This window comes from Gracilinanus agilis, chromosome 4, assembly GCF_016433145.1.
Source record: "Gracilinanus agilis isolate LMUSP501 chromosome 4, AgileGrace, whole genome shotgun sequence".
NCBI lineage: Eukaryota > Metazoa > Chordata > Mammalia > Didelphimorphia > Didelphidae > Gracilinanus > Gracilinanus agilis.
In genome coordinates this window covers 223,282,045-223,300,338 of record NC_058133.1, presented here as the reverse complement: position 1 = coordinate 223,300,338, position 18,294 = coordinate 223,282,045, and the positions used below count along the sequence as shown (strand labels likewise).

Below are 18,294 nucleotides of genomic sequence, written 5' to 3'. Positions count from 1 at the left end.
TTGTATTTATTTTCATAGTGATCAGTTAGCAAACAAGAATTTATTGATCATCTACCATGCCCCAGACAATGTTAAACACAAATATAGAAAAATAGTAAAGAACTCTGCTCTCAGGGAATTCACAGTCTTTTGGGGGAGATAGCATGTGAGCAACTATGTACAAACAAGAGATAGACAGGATAATCTGGTGATAATATATAGAATGAAGGGGGATTACACAAAACTTTTGTGTAAGGATGTGGATGGAGAGAATTCTAAGCACAGGAATGGCTGCAATGAAATGTGTGGAGTCAGGAGATGGCATGTTTGGTGTGAGGAACAGCCAAGAGGCTAGTGTCAACTGAATTTCAATAGTCTGTGGGAGAAAGTTAGATATAAGAAGAGTGGAAAGGTTGGAAGGAACCCAGGTTATGAAGGGCTTTGAGAGTGAAACAGAGGAATTTATATTTGACTTTGGATATCATTGGGAGTAACTAGAATATAATAGAAGGATAACATAATGAGACCTGTTGTTTAGGTAAATACTGATAGCTGAATGGAGGATTAACTGGAGTGGGAAGTGACTTCAAGCAAAGAAATCAATCAGAAGGCTATTGTAATAGTCTAGGAGTGAATTGATAAGGGCCTGCACTAGAGTATTAGTGGCATTAGAGGAGAGAAGGTAGCATCTTTAAGAGAAGTTGCAATGGTGATTGGCTATAGGAGTTTCCCGAGAGAGAGGGAAAAGTCCAGGATGACACCTAGGTTGTGAACTTGAATGTTTGGGAGAATGGTGGTGCCTTTGACAAGAATAGTGAAATGTGGAAAGTGACAGGGTTTGAAAAAAAAAAGATAATGAGTTTCATTTTGGATATGTTGAATTTAAGTTATCTACTGGACATCCAGTTTGAGATGTCTAATAGGCAGCTGGAGATTAGCAGTTAGGTTAGGACTGAATGAGTAAATTTGAGAATCATAAGCATAGAGAATTATAATAGAATCCATTGGAGCTCATGAGATTATTAAGTGAGATAGTATATTGGGAGAAGAGAATAGACAGCCCTAAAACCTCTGTAGGTCACCCATGGCTAGATAGCAGGCATGATCTTAATGAAGAGCCAGCAAAGGAGACTAAGAAGGAGCAGTTCAGATAGGTGGAGAATATAGAGAGAGTAGTGTCTGGAAAACCCAGAGATAAGAGATTATTATTATTTAAAAAAAAACAAAACCCTCACCTTTCATCTTAGAATCAATACTATGCATTGGTTCTAAGGCTGAAGAGTGGTAAGGGCTAGGCAATGGGGGTTAAGTGACTTGCCCAGGGTCACACAGTTAGGAAGTGTCTGAGGCCAGATTTGAATCCAGGACCTCCTATCTCTGGGTCTGCCTCTCAATCTTTTGAGCCACCCAACTGCTCCCGAAATAAGAGATTATTAAAGGGAAAAGGATTATTGACAGTGTCAAAGGTTTTAGAGTTCAAGGTTTAAGATTAAGAAAAGACCTTTAGATTTGGCAGTTGAGTTGGTTATTGACTTTGGAGTGAGCAATTTCAGTTTGTCGATGAGAAAAGAATCCAGACTGTAGTGAATTAAGAAGAGAGTAAGAAGGAAAAAAGTAGAGGCACTTATTATAGAAATCCTTTTTTAAAGAGGTTAGCCATAAAAGTCAGGAGAGATGAGATGAAGTGAGGGTTTTTGAAGTTGAGGAAGTAGATATGGGTATATTTGTTGGTGGTAGAGAAGGGGGTAACAGACAAGCAAAGATTGAATATTAATCAGAAAGAATGATATAGAGTTGATCATTTTGATTTTTTTTAAACAAATGCTTATTATGAGCAGTGCAATACAAGATACCCAACTAACCAGTGCCTTGGTTCTTGTTTCCTTTAGATAACAATTAAATTTTCAGCTGCATTAATGAAAATATAGTGTTCAGGATGAATGAGGAAAAAGCTCTGTTCAGTTTTGGGTGCCAGAATTTAGGATGGACATCTAAAATGTATTGTATCTCCAAAGAACAGCAACCAAAATGTTGATGGAATTTGAATACATGTGATATTGTGAAATAACTATAGTTTTTCAACCTTGAGAAAACTTAAAGAATTCATAATCAAGTTCTTTAAATATTTAATGGTTTGTTAAATAAAAAAAAGATGTTTTTTTTTGTCCTGATGACAGAACATACATTTATGAGTAGATCAATTTGAATTCTTTGGAGGAGGAAACTTCCCAAGAGGTACAGTAATTCTAAAATGGAATGGTCTTCAAAATTTAGTTAATACCTCTTCACTTCAGGGCTTTAGTTGGAAAAACACATACATACATGCATCTATTTATCTCCATCAATAGCTATCTACACACATATACATAGTTGTATAATAAAAATATTCATATGTAGTGCTTTTTATCCTCACATATATACCCCCTTATATAATAAAATGTATAAAATACATTTATATGTTTGTGTGCATGTTTTTATCTGTGTATATATCTTATACACACAGACATATATATATATATTAAAAATTTGTTCCTCATGATAATCTTATGAAGCAGGCAGGCACCATTATCCCAGTTTTACAGAAGAAAAATCTGATCATTAGGGAGATTATGATCTATCCATGGAACTATAATTGATAATAAATGTGGGAAATGTGATTCAAAACCGTTTCTCTCCTTAGTCTAAATTCAGTGTTCTAGAAACCATGTTTCCTCTTTCAAGTAAATGACCACTACTTGGGATGCTATTTTGTACCTTCTTAATGCCTATTATGATTCATCCTAATGAAACCTAAAACCCCTTCCAATTTGTTCAGAGCTCAATTTTTGAAGCAAGATGGAGTTCTTACTATCATTGCTTCAATTTAGAGTCTGCCCTCTAATGAGAGACTATGTGTTGCAAAGTCATCTGGAGGGGAGACAATAGGTATATCACTGGGGAGGAAGACTAAGGATGCATTTTCCCAATGTTATTTATGAAGTTACTATTATGGGTACTTCAATGATTGTTAGGTTATAATTGTACTGAGGAGTCTGTTAAGGGGTAGGGGATGTTAGGAGCTTACATAGTAGTAGATGAAGATAAAGTTGGAAGAAGTTTTGGGGAAATTGAATAGGGGTGGTCATATTATTGACAAGTCCCACAATTGATTATCTTGAAGAGGATGTGAAATATGACCCATTTTCCCACTCTTTAATTGATTGATCACATTTCCTTTGCTTAGACTAAGCAGTTCTAAGCAAGCATTTATTGTCACAACTCCCAGTTCAGAGAGTACTATATAGAGTATTCTTTCTTTCTTTCTTTCTTTTTTTTTTTTTTTAAATTTTTTTAAACTTTTACCTTCTATCTTAGAACTTGAGGTTAAGTGACTTGCTCAGGGTCAAATAGCTAGGAAGTGTCTGAGTTCACATTTAAATTCATGACCTCTCCTGGTGTGAGTATTAGGATTTTCTTTATCTCATGAGAGTATTCTGATACAGTACTTTATTAGGTTTTGAGAAATAATTTGTAAAGTATAGGCATTAATTGTTCACTAAAAGTGTGATAGAATTGATAGGATTCTTCTGGGAATCCATCAGGATCAGGAGTTTTTTTCTCAACAAGTAAATATATTTTCTTTTGTGAGACTGGGTTACTTAAGATATTTATCTAGTCTTTTGAAGTTTGGATATTTTATAATTTTGAATGTATTTCTCTACTTCTTTTTTCTGTTTGACATTTTAAACTATTTTTTAAGTTGTCACAGATCAGCAAGTTCTTATGAGGTGTCACCTTCACATCAGGTATTGTGCTAAGCACTGGCTAAACTTTCTAGGTTTTTTACACTGAGTTTCTTCAACCTTAAAATGGAGATAATAATAGGAACTATCTCCCAGGGTTGTTGAGAGTATCAAATGAGGTAATATAAGTTAAACATTTAATACAGTGCCTAATATATAGAAGGTTCCTAATAAATGCTTACTCCCTCATCGTCTGTCCTTAGCACATACTGTGCTGGCATATTTACCATGATATTCTGTTTTCTAGCTGTGTCCTTTTACTGGCTATCTTCCATTCTTAGAATGATTTTCTTCTTTGCCTATGACTTCCTTTAGGATTAAACTTGAATCTAATATTCTACTTTAGGTCTTTCTAGGTTCTCTGCTGCTAGTCCTTCCCTTCTGAGATGCTCTTCTACTTACTTTGCATATGTCTTGTGTTTGATTTTTTTATCTCCCTCATTACTTATGTATCTGTAATCATTAAAATTCTCTGGAGACCTTATCTTAATTTTATAGTTATTATTTATTAAATAGCAAAAAGAAGAGGGAGAGGGAGAGGCATGAGTTGCTTGGTTGGGTAGGAGATCAAGAGCCTAGGGTTGTCCTGCCAGCCACCTGCCTCCCAAGCAGCTGAACAGGCCCAGAGCCAGATGCTTTGGTCCCTTGAGTCTCAGGTTCCTGGAAAAAGCTCTGACTTCCTGTTGTCTCCACAAACTCTTTGTGATGTCCTGTTCTAGAGCCTCTCTGATTGGAGGGTTCAAACATTAATCAGGACAAAAGATTGGGACACCAAGAGTCTCTGTGGCAACTGGGAATCGCTGCACAGCCCAGGTGCAGTCTTCCCCACATGCTGTTTGCCTAGCTAATTTAATTACTTTAACACCCAAGACTATTAATTTTTACAAGATAAAACAAGAAGCTGGTTTCTGTACTTCCAATTTTTACATCTTTTTTTTTTTTTAAACCATTACCTTCCATATTGGAGTCAAACCTGTGTATTGGCTCTAAGTCAGAAGAGTGGTAAGGGCTAGGCAAAGGGGATTAAGTGACTTGCTCAGGGTCACACAGCTGGGAAGTGTCTAAGGCCATATTTGATCCTAGGACCTCCCATCTCCAGGCCTGGCTCTTAATCCACTGAGCCACCCAGCTGCCCCCAACCAATTTTTACATCTTAACAAAAGAAGGGAAGACCTGACATAGGCTGAAGAGGGTCAGTTTTAGCTTCAGACCTAAAATCTAACAGAGCTTTAAAAAGTCAAAATGATTTTTGGGGTTCAAAAAAAGGAGGACAAATTAATACTAATTTCCCACTGTTCCTTTAGAGCAAGGACTATGTTTTTGTCTTTCCTTCTATCCATAAACTTTATTATATTTCCCCAGTATAAATCAGTCTGGGTTTTTTTCTACCTTTGGTATTTCTTTTATGGCTCATTGATTTTCTGATACTAGACTATGAAGTAATATATTTCTTGTTCTTTTATCTCCTCAAATAGGAATGTAAGCAGTTTATCCTTTTAAATAATTTATTCATGATTGTTTTTGTTTCTTTCTTTTGACTCCTGTGTTTGCATTCCAAAATTTCAATGCAGCTTAGTCTTTTTATCAGGAATATTTGGTAGTCTTTTTCCTCCATTAAAGTTCATTGCCCCTTGTTTATACTTAGTTTTGGTATTTAAGTTATTCTTGAATGTAATCCTGAAATGTGATGTTGTCTTAGTTTTTTTTTTTTTATCATGGTTTTCAGTAGTTCAATGGTTCTTTAAAAAAAAAAATCCTTACTTTCTGTCTTAGTAACATCCCTAAGTCAGAAAGGTAAGGGGTAAGCAATTGGAGTTAAGTGACTTGCCCAGGGTCACATAGCTAGGAAGTGTCTGAGGCCAGATTTGAACTCAAGTCCTCCTCACTCTAGACTTGGCACTCTGTCCACTGAGTCACCTAGTTACCTCTCCAGTGATTCTTAAATCTGTTTTCCACATCAGTTGCTTTTGCTGTGTAATAGCTTATATATTCTTTTATTTTAATTTTTAATGTTTTTTGTTTCATTGAATCATTAACTTGTATTTCATCAGTACTAATTTTCAGAGGGTTTTTCCTTGAGTACAATATTATAACTTTTCAAGCTGTTAATTCTCTATCTCTTTTTTTCACTTTTTTAAATGTAGTGTTGTAATTTTTTCATTCATTTTTCATTCATTGACTTTGTGGCATTTTGTGGCCTTCATAATCTGGCCTAATGTATCTTTATTTTACCTTTCATTACTCCCTAGGCAAATTACTTAAGTTCTATGTCTTTTAGAGAAGTCCACTAGCCGCTATCTCTTAGGACAGAGATAGATTGATCTGCTATTAGTATGTAGAGTTTCCAAAAATGCTTGTATGTTCATGTTGGTTCTAGGCAGTGTTATGTGCTAGCTACTGGGGATAAGAAAAAGATAAAAGGTCCCAGCCCTTAAGGGACTTATATCCTGAAGGGTTTAAAATATTATATAGATAAGTATGATAGAAGAAGGGAATGAAGGAGAAAAAGGAAGAGTCAGACCAAGTGATCTAGATTAATAATCCTTAAGAATGAAAAGAACATTAACAACTGAGTATAAGGAAGGCCTTTGCAGAGGAGTTGGCACTTGAGTTGAGCCTTGTAGGAAGATTGAAATTCTGAGAATTTAAAATGAAGACTATTTTATTTTAAAATTCTTTGGTATTTGCCTAAATTGTTCTGGGTCTTTTTCCATCATTGTGTCTCATTTCATACTTGGGCATATGGGGTCTGAGGATAGCAACTAGACCTGTGAATTCATTCACATACAGATACTTCTGTGATTAGAATTCTCCTATCAGTGAAGAAGAATTTGCTCCTCTTTGCAAATTAGTCTTTAAAAGTTACCTAGAGGCAGGGCATAGTGGTTCAAGCCTGCAATCCCTTCTACTGGGAGGTTGAGACTGATGGATTATTTAAACTCAGGAGTTCTCTGCCACAGGAGAGATAAAGATGTATCCACTAATTTTGGTATTAATATGGTAAGACTGGTGGTATAGTGGTGGACACCAGGCTACCTAAGGAAGGAGAAACTGACAGTGTCAGAGGTAGAACACATTGAAGTTTCTGTGCTATGATCAAATGTACTGATTTAGTCTTTTGGTGATGGTTAGACTTCAAGCAAGATAGGGAGTCCCAGTTTCAAAAAACAGTTACAATAGAACATTGAAGGTTATTTTCTGAGGTTTACCTCATGATTTATTCAGCCATTCTCCATATAACAGACTGAGTGCACTTAGGTAAAGAAGCCAAGCAAAGCCTACATTGTGGAAAGAGCCTGAGATGAAACTCTGAGAACCAGAAGAGATGACAGTTAAGCTGGAGGCTGAGGATTCTGGGAAAAACCTCAACAGTCACTCAGTGCTCTCACCGGGACAGGGAGGTGGGAGGCAGTGGTTCTGCGAGACCTTGAATACCTGGAAAAGGCTATATTGGAGATTTACCAGACCTTTTTGCTACAATTAGCCCATCTTGCCGAATCTACATCTTCATAGAACATCTCAGAAGACAAACATTGCAGATTCCTTGAGTTGGCCAAGGAGCCAGAGACTCCAGTGGGAGGGAGCTGGTCCTTGTGGGCTAACTAACCCTGCTTGAGCTTGAAGTTACATTCCTCCTCTAGCCATTTTGAGATCTATAAGGCCAGAATGTTCATTGGGGCTTGAGACAGTTAACTGTGATAGAAAAGTTACAGAAGAAATCCAGTTACTGCTCAGCTTCTGAGGGGAATTGATATAAATTAGAGAGTTTCCTCCTATACCCTCTGCCCTAAAGTTTAAACCCCTTCCCTTAAATCCCTGAATATCTTGTTCCCAAATAAACCCCTATTTAGTTATTTTAGTCTGAATTAGAATAGTGACTTTTGGTGGAAGGTTTCCTCTTGTGGTGGGAGAAAATGGAAAGGAACACATTTGTGTTCTTGATGGGAAAATCGTTTGGGGGACGGAGGAGGCTTCAGTCTATATTTCTGGCACTGAGAACTTGACAAAGACCATTTAGGTCTCAAACAATTCCTAACATTTCCCTCTATCATCTCATCTATGGCCCTTCCATTTTAGGGAGTCCCCTTGTGAGTTACACCCCGCCCCCCAGAGTCTTCCTGGTAAGGAGGAGGGAGTAGTGCATTGGCTCACATTCATTCAGTCAGGAGGGGTTTACCAGAGCACACCCCATCTATCAGATATCCCCCCTCTTACACCAAACTACTCTTTATTTTGTTTCCAGTTCATTGCTCCATAAAAAAATATTATTTCTCTCTTTCCTTGATTTCTTTGCGACATTTGCCTAGTAATATTATTGCTATGCCAAATCATATGGAACGTTTCAGTAACTTTTTGTGTGTAGTTTGCAGTTTTATTCCAGAATGTTCAAACCTACATAGCTACTCTTCGTATTGTGATTGAGGTTGGAGTAAAAGTATAAGTTGTGATTTAAATAAATAGGGGTTGAGGAATTGGGCATTTAAGGAATTTGAGGTCATATTTATATGATTATTAAAATCACTTAGTATGTAATTCAGGGAAATGAAGAAGTTTTTGAGCCATGAACTACTTACAAAAAGAGAGAAAATGATTTGTGCTGTGGTATAATGTAATCATCATAATTTGGATTGGGTGGAAAATTTTAATTGGCTACTTCAAGGTAGGAATAGTTTAGAGAGTTCCCTAGAATTTGTAAGTGTCAGTGGGGAGTAAGGAGTATTCTGACTCCTTCCAGGATGTGTTTGTATAGACATGAAAAGAATGTTGTGAGAGAAGGTATAGTCTGTTCTGGAGAGGATCACTAGGGATGTGTTGTCAAAGTAGAGTCAAGTCTCAGTCAGGGTTAACATAAATGGAATGAATATGAGAGCAAGATATTCAGAATGAAGCAATTAATTGAGTACAGGGATGGGGAGTGGGCAGAATTAGTGTGAGACACAGAATGGAAAGGATAGAGGAGGCTGGGAAGGAGAAAATGGGGGGAGGCACCTGGGATAGTTTCTTCTAAATAACTAGTGGTGGATTAGTACAGGCATAAGAAGAGAATTAGGCCATGGGGGATAATAGTTATTGACTGATGAATAATGAAGTGCACAAAGACCTGAGGGGTGCTATAGAGTTTATTGAGTCAATTTGGATCTGTTCTTCCTCTTGGGTATTTGGGGGAGTGGAAGAGAGCAGTAGGTTTAGGAGATAGTTTTCTCCTTCCCTCTTTTGTTTGATCCCATCCTATCCTGGACAATTGTTCCTTCTCATTTCTAGGAGTGGTGGTTTAGAATGGGACTGTGCAAGTAATGGAACTCAGAAATGGGCAGTGGTCCCCTTAATGACCAGATAGAATTAATGAGTTGAAACTTTATCTGTCAAGGCCTTGCCAGTTATCTATATTGCAGTTCTGTGACTTTGCACTTTTGTAATTATTGGCACAATAGATATTATATATTCTCAATCTGTGGTAGATTTTCATAAGGCTAAAAAAAGTACTTTTAAAACAGGGATTAAGTTTTCTTTGTTTTTTTTTTTTCCTGTGGACAATAATAACCTCCTAATTGTCAATCAAAGCCTTTTTTTACTTATCCTCCTTGACTTTTCTGCTGTTGACTATCCTTCTTTTCTTCTTTGGCTTGCTTGGGTTCTATGATAGTTTTTCTTTCTCTTTGTTCACTCTTTTTCCATCTTTCCTAGTTTCCCTTCCACTCCCAAATGCTTAAAATCTCCGAAAGCCTTTGCTCAGCACCCAGCTTTTTAGTACAACATAACATCTCTTTTGGCCTTTCCATCTAATCTTTTGCCTTTCATTATCATTTGTAATATTGATTCCCAAATTTATCTATCTCTGCTCTCAGCCTCTGACTCTACATCCTGAGCTTCAATCTTGCATTTCCATTTGCTTGCTCATAATCTCCTTTATACCTCATTGGTACCTGGGTTGTTACACAAATGTTGTACTGTACATCCAACAAATATTTGAAGATTCTTATTGGAAAGGAGTCTGTCATCCCTGAAGCAAGGGTTTGATATTGTACTGGGTCTGAGACTGATAGAGTTAATGAGCTCAACTATTCTTAGTGATAATTGTGAGTAGCAATGTTGTGGGGGAGCTTGTTATTATCTGGTTTAGAAGGACACCTACTAAAGAATTACCAAGCTCCAATGAATCTTTAAAAGTAGAGGATTTTGTTGAGTGAATGGCTGACAGACAGATGCAGGTGAAGTCTGCCTCCCTGAGGAAAAGAGGTTCAGGATTTTTATACCTCAAAGGAACAAAGGTTGGGAGGGGGCTAAACAAGGAGAATTAAGTGACATTCCCATGTGAGGTGCCTTGGTGGCTAGATTAGAAGCACAGGTATACATCACTTATGACTGATTAGGTCCTTATTATAAAGGAGGGTGAATTGCATATCTTGAGAGTATCTAGTGATGTTTGAGATGCAAACAGAAGGTATAAGTCCATGCTAAAACCCTTATCAAAAGACTATGGAAAATGTATCTAAAAAAGGAAATATATCTCTCAGAGAATCCAGCTTTTTTCAACCTCCATCATTTCTGGGGTCCAGGATCAAAGAATTCCTCACATACTCTTTCTGACCTGGGATTCCTCTAGACTCTTGGGGTGTTCTAGGGGGTCCTGTTCCTCCATTCTAGCAGTAAGGTTCAAAATGCCAAATCTAAGAAGAGGGGAGGAACAAAGCCTCTAATACTGAAAGACAAGTTAAAAAAGGGAAATCTTCTATAGATATAGGTTAATCTAAAGATTTGGGTTTGGTGGTGTCTCTTGAGGCTAAAGTTTCATTTTTAAGGCTTCTGTAAGTTTTTTATCTTACCTCTTTGCAATTTAAAGGTATTTACCTCACTGGGTCCTTGAAGATTGCAAATCTTTGAGGAGATACCTGTCCTTCCCTAGAGGAGAACAGATGATATGAGTAAGGGCTTTCATTAATCTTGTGGTCACATTGGTCTTAAAAAGGCTTGAGAGGAAACTCATTTCTGCATCCCTTTTATTCCCACAGAAATTTTATTTATTTTGAATCCATTAATTTTTTTTTAGTTCCAAATTCTCTCCCTTCTTTCCCTACCCCACCCATTGATCAGAAAAGCAGTAGGATATGAATTTTACTTATGAAGTCATGTAAAAAACATTTCTGTAATAGCTATAGAACAAAAAAAAACAATAAAAAAGCAAGAAACTAAGTAAAAACAATATACTTCAATTTGTACTCATCTTATCAGTTCTCTCTTTGGAGGTGGCTATCATTTTTCACCATGGATTCTTTGAAATTGTCTTGGATAATTACTATTACTGTGTATAGTTTTCTCTTGGTTCTCCTCACTTCACTTTTTATCAGTTCATATGTCTACAGTGTCACAGACCTCTTCTGATTTCCTGAATTGTCTTATTCTGGAAAAATGTCTCACACTGATCTTTTTATTTATTTATTTATTTATTTATTTATTTATTTTAAAACCCTTAACTTGTGTCTATTGGCTCCTTGGTGGAAGAGTGATAAGGGTGGGCAATGGGGGTCAAGTGACTTGCCCAGGGTCACACAGCTGGAAAGTGTCTGAGGCTGGATTTGAACCTAGGACCTCCCATCTCTAGGCCTGACTCTCAATCCACTGAGCTACCCAGCTGCCCCTCACACTGATCTTTTGTTGGCTCTGCTGCTTACATTCATAGTTTTGTTTAAATCAGGTGATAACTGAGTCTCTGGAATTCTTGCCATTCTGGTCATCAACTCTTTGATATTTTCTAGCTTATCCTTTCTAATATATGGTATTCCAAACTGAAAACAGTATTATAGTTGTGGTTTGACCAAGTCAGAAAACTGTTATATCTCTTGTTTTCAACATTGTACTGTCTAGTTGCAATCAAGTATATTACCCAAACTGGCAGATTTGGCTAAATAAAACCTTAAAATTTGACCTGATGACCAGAGACATGGTCTTTATTCCTTTATGCTTAAAAAAACCCACAAATTTAAATCTACCCACAGGTGATGAATTGTCTAACTGTAGCCATCTATGAATAAAAAAAATTAAAATAAAAAATGTCAATCATTTCTGTATGTCTCCCTTCTTCTGTAGTGATGGTTTTAGAAAAAGAGGTAGATGAAATAAGAATCACACAAGTTTTAGACTGTTTACAAATATTTACTGTACGTGGAATATGAGATTTATGCCAGTTGATATTCTCTTGGAAGAACTGAATTGCATCACTGTCATTCTTATTATAAATAAAAAAAGAAGACAAAATGGAAGTTACAGCTTAGATAGCTCACTGATTCTTATTGCTATGTTGCAAAAAAAAAAAAAGAGTTGGTGAAGTTTTTCATTATATGCCCAAAGGAAATAAGAAACACCATTTTTGAGACATTTGTCATCTCATCTTGCAGAGATAAAAAAAAAAGCAAAAATGCCATAATGAAGATGACTACAAGTTATGTGATAACATCTGTTGCAGAGAAAGAAGTAGTGAAATTTTACATGTGAAGATCTTCCAAAATAAACCAGTGTATACTTGGTGAATTCAGTGTACATTCATTTCTCCCGGAGAGCATGGTGAAAAGTATGTTAGAAAATATGACTTAGTTTTGAGAAATGAGAGGTGAAAGACTTGTTGACCAAGGGACATGTGGTTTTCTGGTAGAAAGTTAGAACATGCTCGATAAAATGAGGAACAAGAAAACAAAAATCAAAACTGACCATTAGCAAATAACTAGTCATAGATGCAAGAGTCATTTTAGAATCATCTTCTATGTTCAGTCAGACCATCTACTAGTTAAAACACAAAATCAATATCCAATTATAACTAAGACTAAGATTGAGAAGAAAACATTGTATTTACAAATGTAATTAATGGCTTTAATATGACCTGTTCAGCCAAGCCATGAATCACTTGGAGTGATTCAGCGTGTCTTCCCAGCTTCATCCTTTCACATACCACTTTTATTTGACCTTTATTATCACCATTTTGGGTAAAAATTTAACCTAATTTGAAACAGTTTCTGTAATAGGTAGGCAAAAGAGCCAGAAACTACCTTTGTTAGCAAACGTTTTGTTTCCGTGCCAACTGGAAAGACATAGCACCAAAGAGAACTGCCAATATGAAATAGTCATTTGTGAAGCACTATAGGGAGTAATTGCAAATTATAAGCAATATCATCTTTTAAAAGCAACCAGTAAAAGTTATCTATAGAATAGTTGATATGAGAACTAAGACATATCATCCAAAGAGAAGGAAAAAAAATTGATTTTTCAGCACTATTATATTTTAATATATCATTATATATTGTTATATAGTTCATCATTGAACATGGAGCCATCATGTTTCAACATATAATTGCTAGTGAAAAAATCTGTAATAAAAATACTGATAGATCGGTTCCATTTTCCTTCAGTTTATTGCCTTCCATGGTTCATTTGTGAATGTTCTTGGGTCGATGTGTCCTAATTAGACTCTCAATGGAGGAAGAAGGATGGGAAGAGGAAATAAAAGTGGTTCTTGAAAGGATAAAGGTAGGAGTGGGGGTTTAGATCATTCCAAATATAAATTTGAGGCAATCCATGTTGGAGGTGACTCTTTCTTAGAAATAAAGAGAAATTATTTTAAAAGATTCTGTGGAAGATATAATACCAAAAGAATAAAAAAAAACAAAACACTGGAGAAGATATTATTCTTCAAAAAGGTGACTGAGAGGAAATCAGTAACTACTCAACTATATATATATATATATATATATGCACCTTATTCTCTCATTTCTCTAATCTTTTTGGAAATTTTACATGTTAATGGTATGGTTAATGTAAGTATGAGGATACTATAGGAATACTTTTTGAAAATAATAATCTGTAGATTACCTTATTACAGTCATAATTGACTTTAAAGTGCCAAGGATAAATGATCCTGCTTTTTTTTTTTTTTTTTTTTTTGTTTGTTTTTTTACTCAAGACCATTGACCATGTAGAATAAAATGTAGTATTAAAAGCTCTCTGAGGAGGAGTTTCTCCTTGTTCTTATGTATATATCTCTTTAATGTAGTATATATGTTAAGATTATACAAGAGTCCCTGATAAAAGCAGACAATCTTCTTTTTCTAGTTCTCTTTGTATCATTTCATGTAACTCTTTCCATGCTTCTCTGTGTTCTGCTTATACATTATTTTTAACTCAGTATAACATTTTAGTAAAAAGGTAGCCTGTTGTACTTTTGGCAGAAGATAAAGTCAGTAGCCTGACTTCCTTGTTCATAGGAATGAAGGAAACCTACAGTTATAAAGTCATACTTCATAATCATGTTCAGAGTTTAGTTTTAGTTTAGTTTATTCCTATTGACTCCCAGAGGAGCAAAGGGCCACAACCATCTCATGCCAACGGACTCTGTTCTGGGCAACTTCCCCCAGCTGGGCCCATGTCATTCCGACGGCCTTTGTTTCGTTTTCGGCAGATCTTCGCCAGGTCTGTTTTGGCCTTCCGACTTTCTTCCTCCCTGGTGGGTTCCAGCTCAGTGACTGTTGGGATACTGAATTGTTCTTTCCAAAAGTCTGGTATTGGAAATCTTTTCAGGCCATCTGATGTTCAAGATGTGACGTAGGCATCTGTTAACATCTGCCTTGGTCGTCAGAAGATTTATCAACGAACTGGCTTCCCAAAGGCTTTCGCCAGCATGTGTCATGGACTCTGTTGGAGAGCAATCTTCCAGACTAGGCGATTGTTGGTTTTGTTGGTTTAATGAGGTTGCTGTTTCTATAGCAAGTGAGATTTTTTTACGGGGTGAGGTTGCTAGCCTCGCGCCCAACCCTCTTCCTTTTTCAGCCGGGCTTGGGACCATCCTTGGCGGAGTTCAGAGTACTTTGTGTTAATCCATGTTATTGCATAAAAATTTATGTTTACCTCATAAATTTCCACATCATTTATAATGACCATTTTTTCTTATGTAGTAGAATTCTTTGACAATCACTTATAATTAGTTTTTCCTGTAGGAAGAATCCCTTTCTTCATAGGTGACTGGTCCAAATGATAAGTTCATGCCCTTGAGTGGGCAATAAGGTTTAGGGGGTAACATAATATTATAGGGGGAAACCCCACAGTTGGGATTCACCCTGGGCTTTGGAGCAAAGACTATTAGGCCTTTGTAAATCAAGGGAGTTAGACTAAATGACCTCATAGGATCATAGGTCTCAAGCCTTGAAATCTCTGGTAATTTATAAAGGCTCTGGTTTAGATGACTTTGTTTTATAGGATTTAATTGTAGATAATCAAACTATTAAATTATAATGTCCAATTGCTTCACAATGTGGAATTAATCAGTTTTTAAACAACCAATTTAACCTCTGCATTTAAAAAAAAGGATTAGCCTAGTTAAATCAGTTTTGAGCAAAGTGTTCTGTTCTCTTAGACTTTTTTTTTTTTTAGCATCTTATTAGCAGGTTTTATTTTTTTCCTTGGCTTGAGTTTAATTATTTTAACTACAAGTAGCCAAGTAGCTTTTTTTTTTTAAACCATACCTTCCATCTTAGAATTAAAACTGAGTATTGGTTCTAAGGCAGAAGAATGGTAAGGGCTAGGCAATGGGAATTTATATGATCATGCAGCTAGGAAGTATCTGGAGGCCTAGGACCTCCCATTTCTAGGCTTGCCTCTTAGTCCTCTGAATGACCTAGTTGCCCCATACAAGTAGCTTTTTATTCTGAATGGTTAGAATGGAAATAAGTAATAGATTCAGAAAAAAAATCCTTTTTATTTGAAGTAACCTATAAAATAACCTTTGGTTTCTAGATTTTCTCATTGTTTTCTCATCCAGTTCAGTGATATGCTTAGATAATTAATAACATGCCTAGAATGCTCTTCCTTCTTACCTCTGCCTCTTAGAATTCCTTGCTTTCTTCTAGACTCAGCTCAAGTACCACCTTCTATTATAGCAGGCCATTTCTATCCCTCCCAGCTTCCCATGTCATTTTGATCCTCTTCAAATGCAAAGGACAACAATCAACCAACCTTCAAGAAAGTCCAAGTTTGGATCCTTCCTCACATACTAACTTTAGTTTAACCCTAGATAAGACACTTACCTTTTTATGCCTCTGTTTCCTCATTTGTAAAAGAGAAAAAATAATAGCACCTCCCTCCCCGGGTTATTGTAAAGATAAAAAACACTATATTATTCTATTAGCTCCTTGAGGCAGAGCCCTTTTTTACTTTTGATTTGTATCCCCACCTTTTAACCCTGTGCTTGTCCCATGGTAAGCATTTAATTAATGCTTACTGATAAATCAGTTGTACTGATAGAGGAAGTTCCTTACCATAACCTTCCTACAGAGACCAATCAGCTAAAAATGTACAAGGGATTGCCCTAGGCAATAGAGGATGTGAAGACAAAGCAGAAAAAGTCTCTTTCCCCTAATATATGTAAAGATCTATGTATTTGTATTCCAATAGAAATTTTTATACTTAAAGGTTTTATGTTTTATACTTCAAGGTTTTCTCATATTTTTGGTTGCAGGTGGAACTTCAGTTTCAATTAAATCGATTACCACTCTGTGAAATGCATTATGCTTTGGAGAGGATCAGAGACAACGGTATTCTGTTTCCAGATGTTAGCATGACTCCTACCATACCTTGGAGTCCTAACAGGTACAATAACATAAAAAATTTAATAATCTAAACTCATATTAATACCATATTGGATTTTTCATATCAGCTAAGGCATGTTCTAAAATATAAATATGCCTGTATAAAATCTTCATCTGGCATTGTAGGGTAATATAGGAGGAGTAAGTGAAAATGTGGTTGATATGAAAACAAAGTTAAGATATCAGATTCACAATCAATTTTCTTTCTTTGTATAAAAAATGATATACCTTTTTTGGTGCATTAATTTGGTGATAATGAAACAAACTTTAATACTAGAAAATATTTCTGCAAATTATAGAAATATGAATCTGTAGGCCTATTCTAAATTTGTTCTAATAGCTAATTTTTCCCAATATATTTTTACTTAACGTACTATTTATTTCCAAATAGATTGATATGGAAATTATATTTTCCTTGAATTAGGTCTGGCACATATTCACAACTAATGAATAATACATATTTTTTTCAAAATAGATAACAGCAATAAGTAGTCTGATTACAAAAAGTCCAAGTTATAATGGTTTATAGTTTGAAATTTGAATTGGGTGTCATATGATTATTTGAAATGTTTTCTTTTGAGCATTTTTATTTACATAATGAAATCTTGCCAACTGAAGTAGTAAATATGTGTAAGCAAGCTCAGCAAGCATAAGTGATATGAAGCCATTTGGAAGGAAAAAAAATACTTGGATCCAGATGGTGAGGGAAAGGCTAGTGAGGACCAAACTAAGAAATTTTTAGTAAAATTTTATTAATTAAAAATGCAGATCAGGAAGAATAAAATTTAAAATTAGTTCAGATTATTTAATTGTGTTAAATAGAAATTTTTAAGGTTTTACTTTTTTAATTCTAAAAATAACAACCTCTTATTAGAATAGACATTTTTTCATCTCAATCTCTAGTTCAGCTATATACATTAGAGATGAAGTCAAAGGACATGGGTTCAAATTCCAGCTTTGTCATCTACTACTTGTGTAACCTTGAGCAAATCCCTTCACCTCTCTTGGCCAGTTTTCTTGTCTATAAAATGAGATTGTTGTAATGGATGACCTTTGAGGCACCTTTCAGTTCTAAGTCTCTATGATTCTATTAAACAAGGAAAATAATTTTATTTTTGCCTACTTATTGATTTTCCATAAATTGCCAGTAGCTACAGTCATTTTTATGAGATTTGAATATTCAGGATGCTAATTTGATTTGGGGAAAAAATGTACTCCAACAATTAACATATCTAGAACTACAAAAAAATCCTATAGATTATTCTTAAAAAAAATTTTTTTTTTAAGCCCTTACCTTCTGTCTTGGAGTCATATTGACTCCAAGGCAGAAGAGTGGTAAGGGTAGGCAATGGGGGTCAAGTGACTTGCCCAGAGTCACAAAGCTAAGAAGTGTCTGAGGCTAGATTTGAACCTAGAACCTCCCGTCTCTAGGCCTAGCTCTCAGTCCACTACTCAGCAGCTGCCTCCGTTCTTAAAATTTAAAACACTGTTAAAAAAGGTTTCATATTTCCTAGCTGTATGACCTTGGGCAAGTCACTTAACTCCCATTGCCTAGCCCTTATCACTCTCCTGCCTTAGAACCAATACACAGTATTGATTCTAAGATGGAAGGTAAGGGTTTTTTTTTTTTTTTTTTAAAGGTCTCATATCATTTTAATCTACCCTTTTAACATGTCCTTTAATGCTCTTTGGTTTGTTGAAGTACCTAAGCTTTAAAGGTTGGATATCTGTTTATTTACATTTTTATTATGCAAATTTGTAAACACAATAGCACTTCATTTATCTTGTATTGTTAATCTCATATATATCACTTTTCCACATAAACATCTTCTTCTCTCTTGTATTATTGCAACAGTATCCTTTCCTCAAATTTCCTATCACTGAATGCTGTCCTTATACACTATGAA

The 18,294-nt window shown here is 35.6% G+C and overlaps 1 protein-coding gene across 2 annotated transcripts in view; it reads left to right on the top strand.

Annotated features, from left to right (window-relative positions):
• The window catches only part of HELZ (helicase with zinc finger), a 196,711-nt gene that overhangs the window by 77,669 nt on the left and 100,748 nt on the right, over nucleotides 1-18,294 (top strand). For both annotated transcript variants that reach the window (XM_044673963.1, XM_044673964.1), the window contains exon 12: nucleotides 16,258-16,388. In XM_044673963.1, coding sequence (XP_044529898.1) covers nucleotides 16,258-16,388 — 131 coding nt within the window. The remainder of the gene's footprint in view (nucleotides 1-16,257; nucleotides 16,389-18,294) is intronic.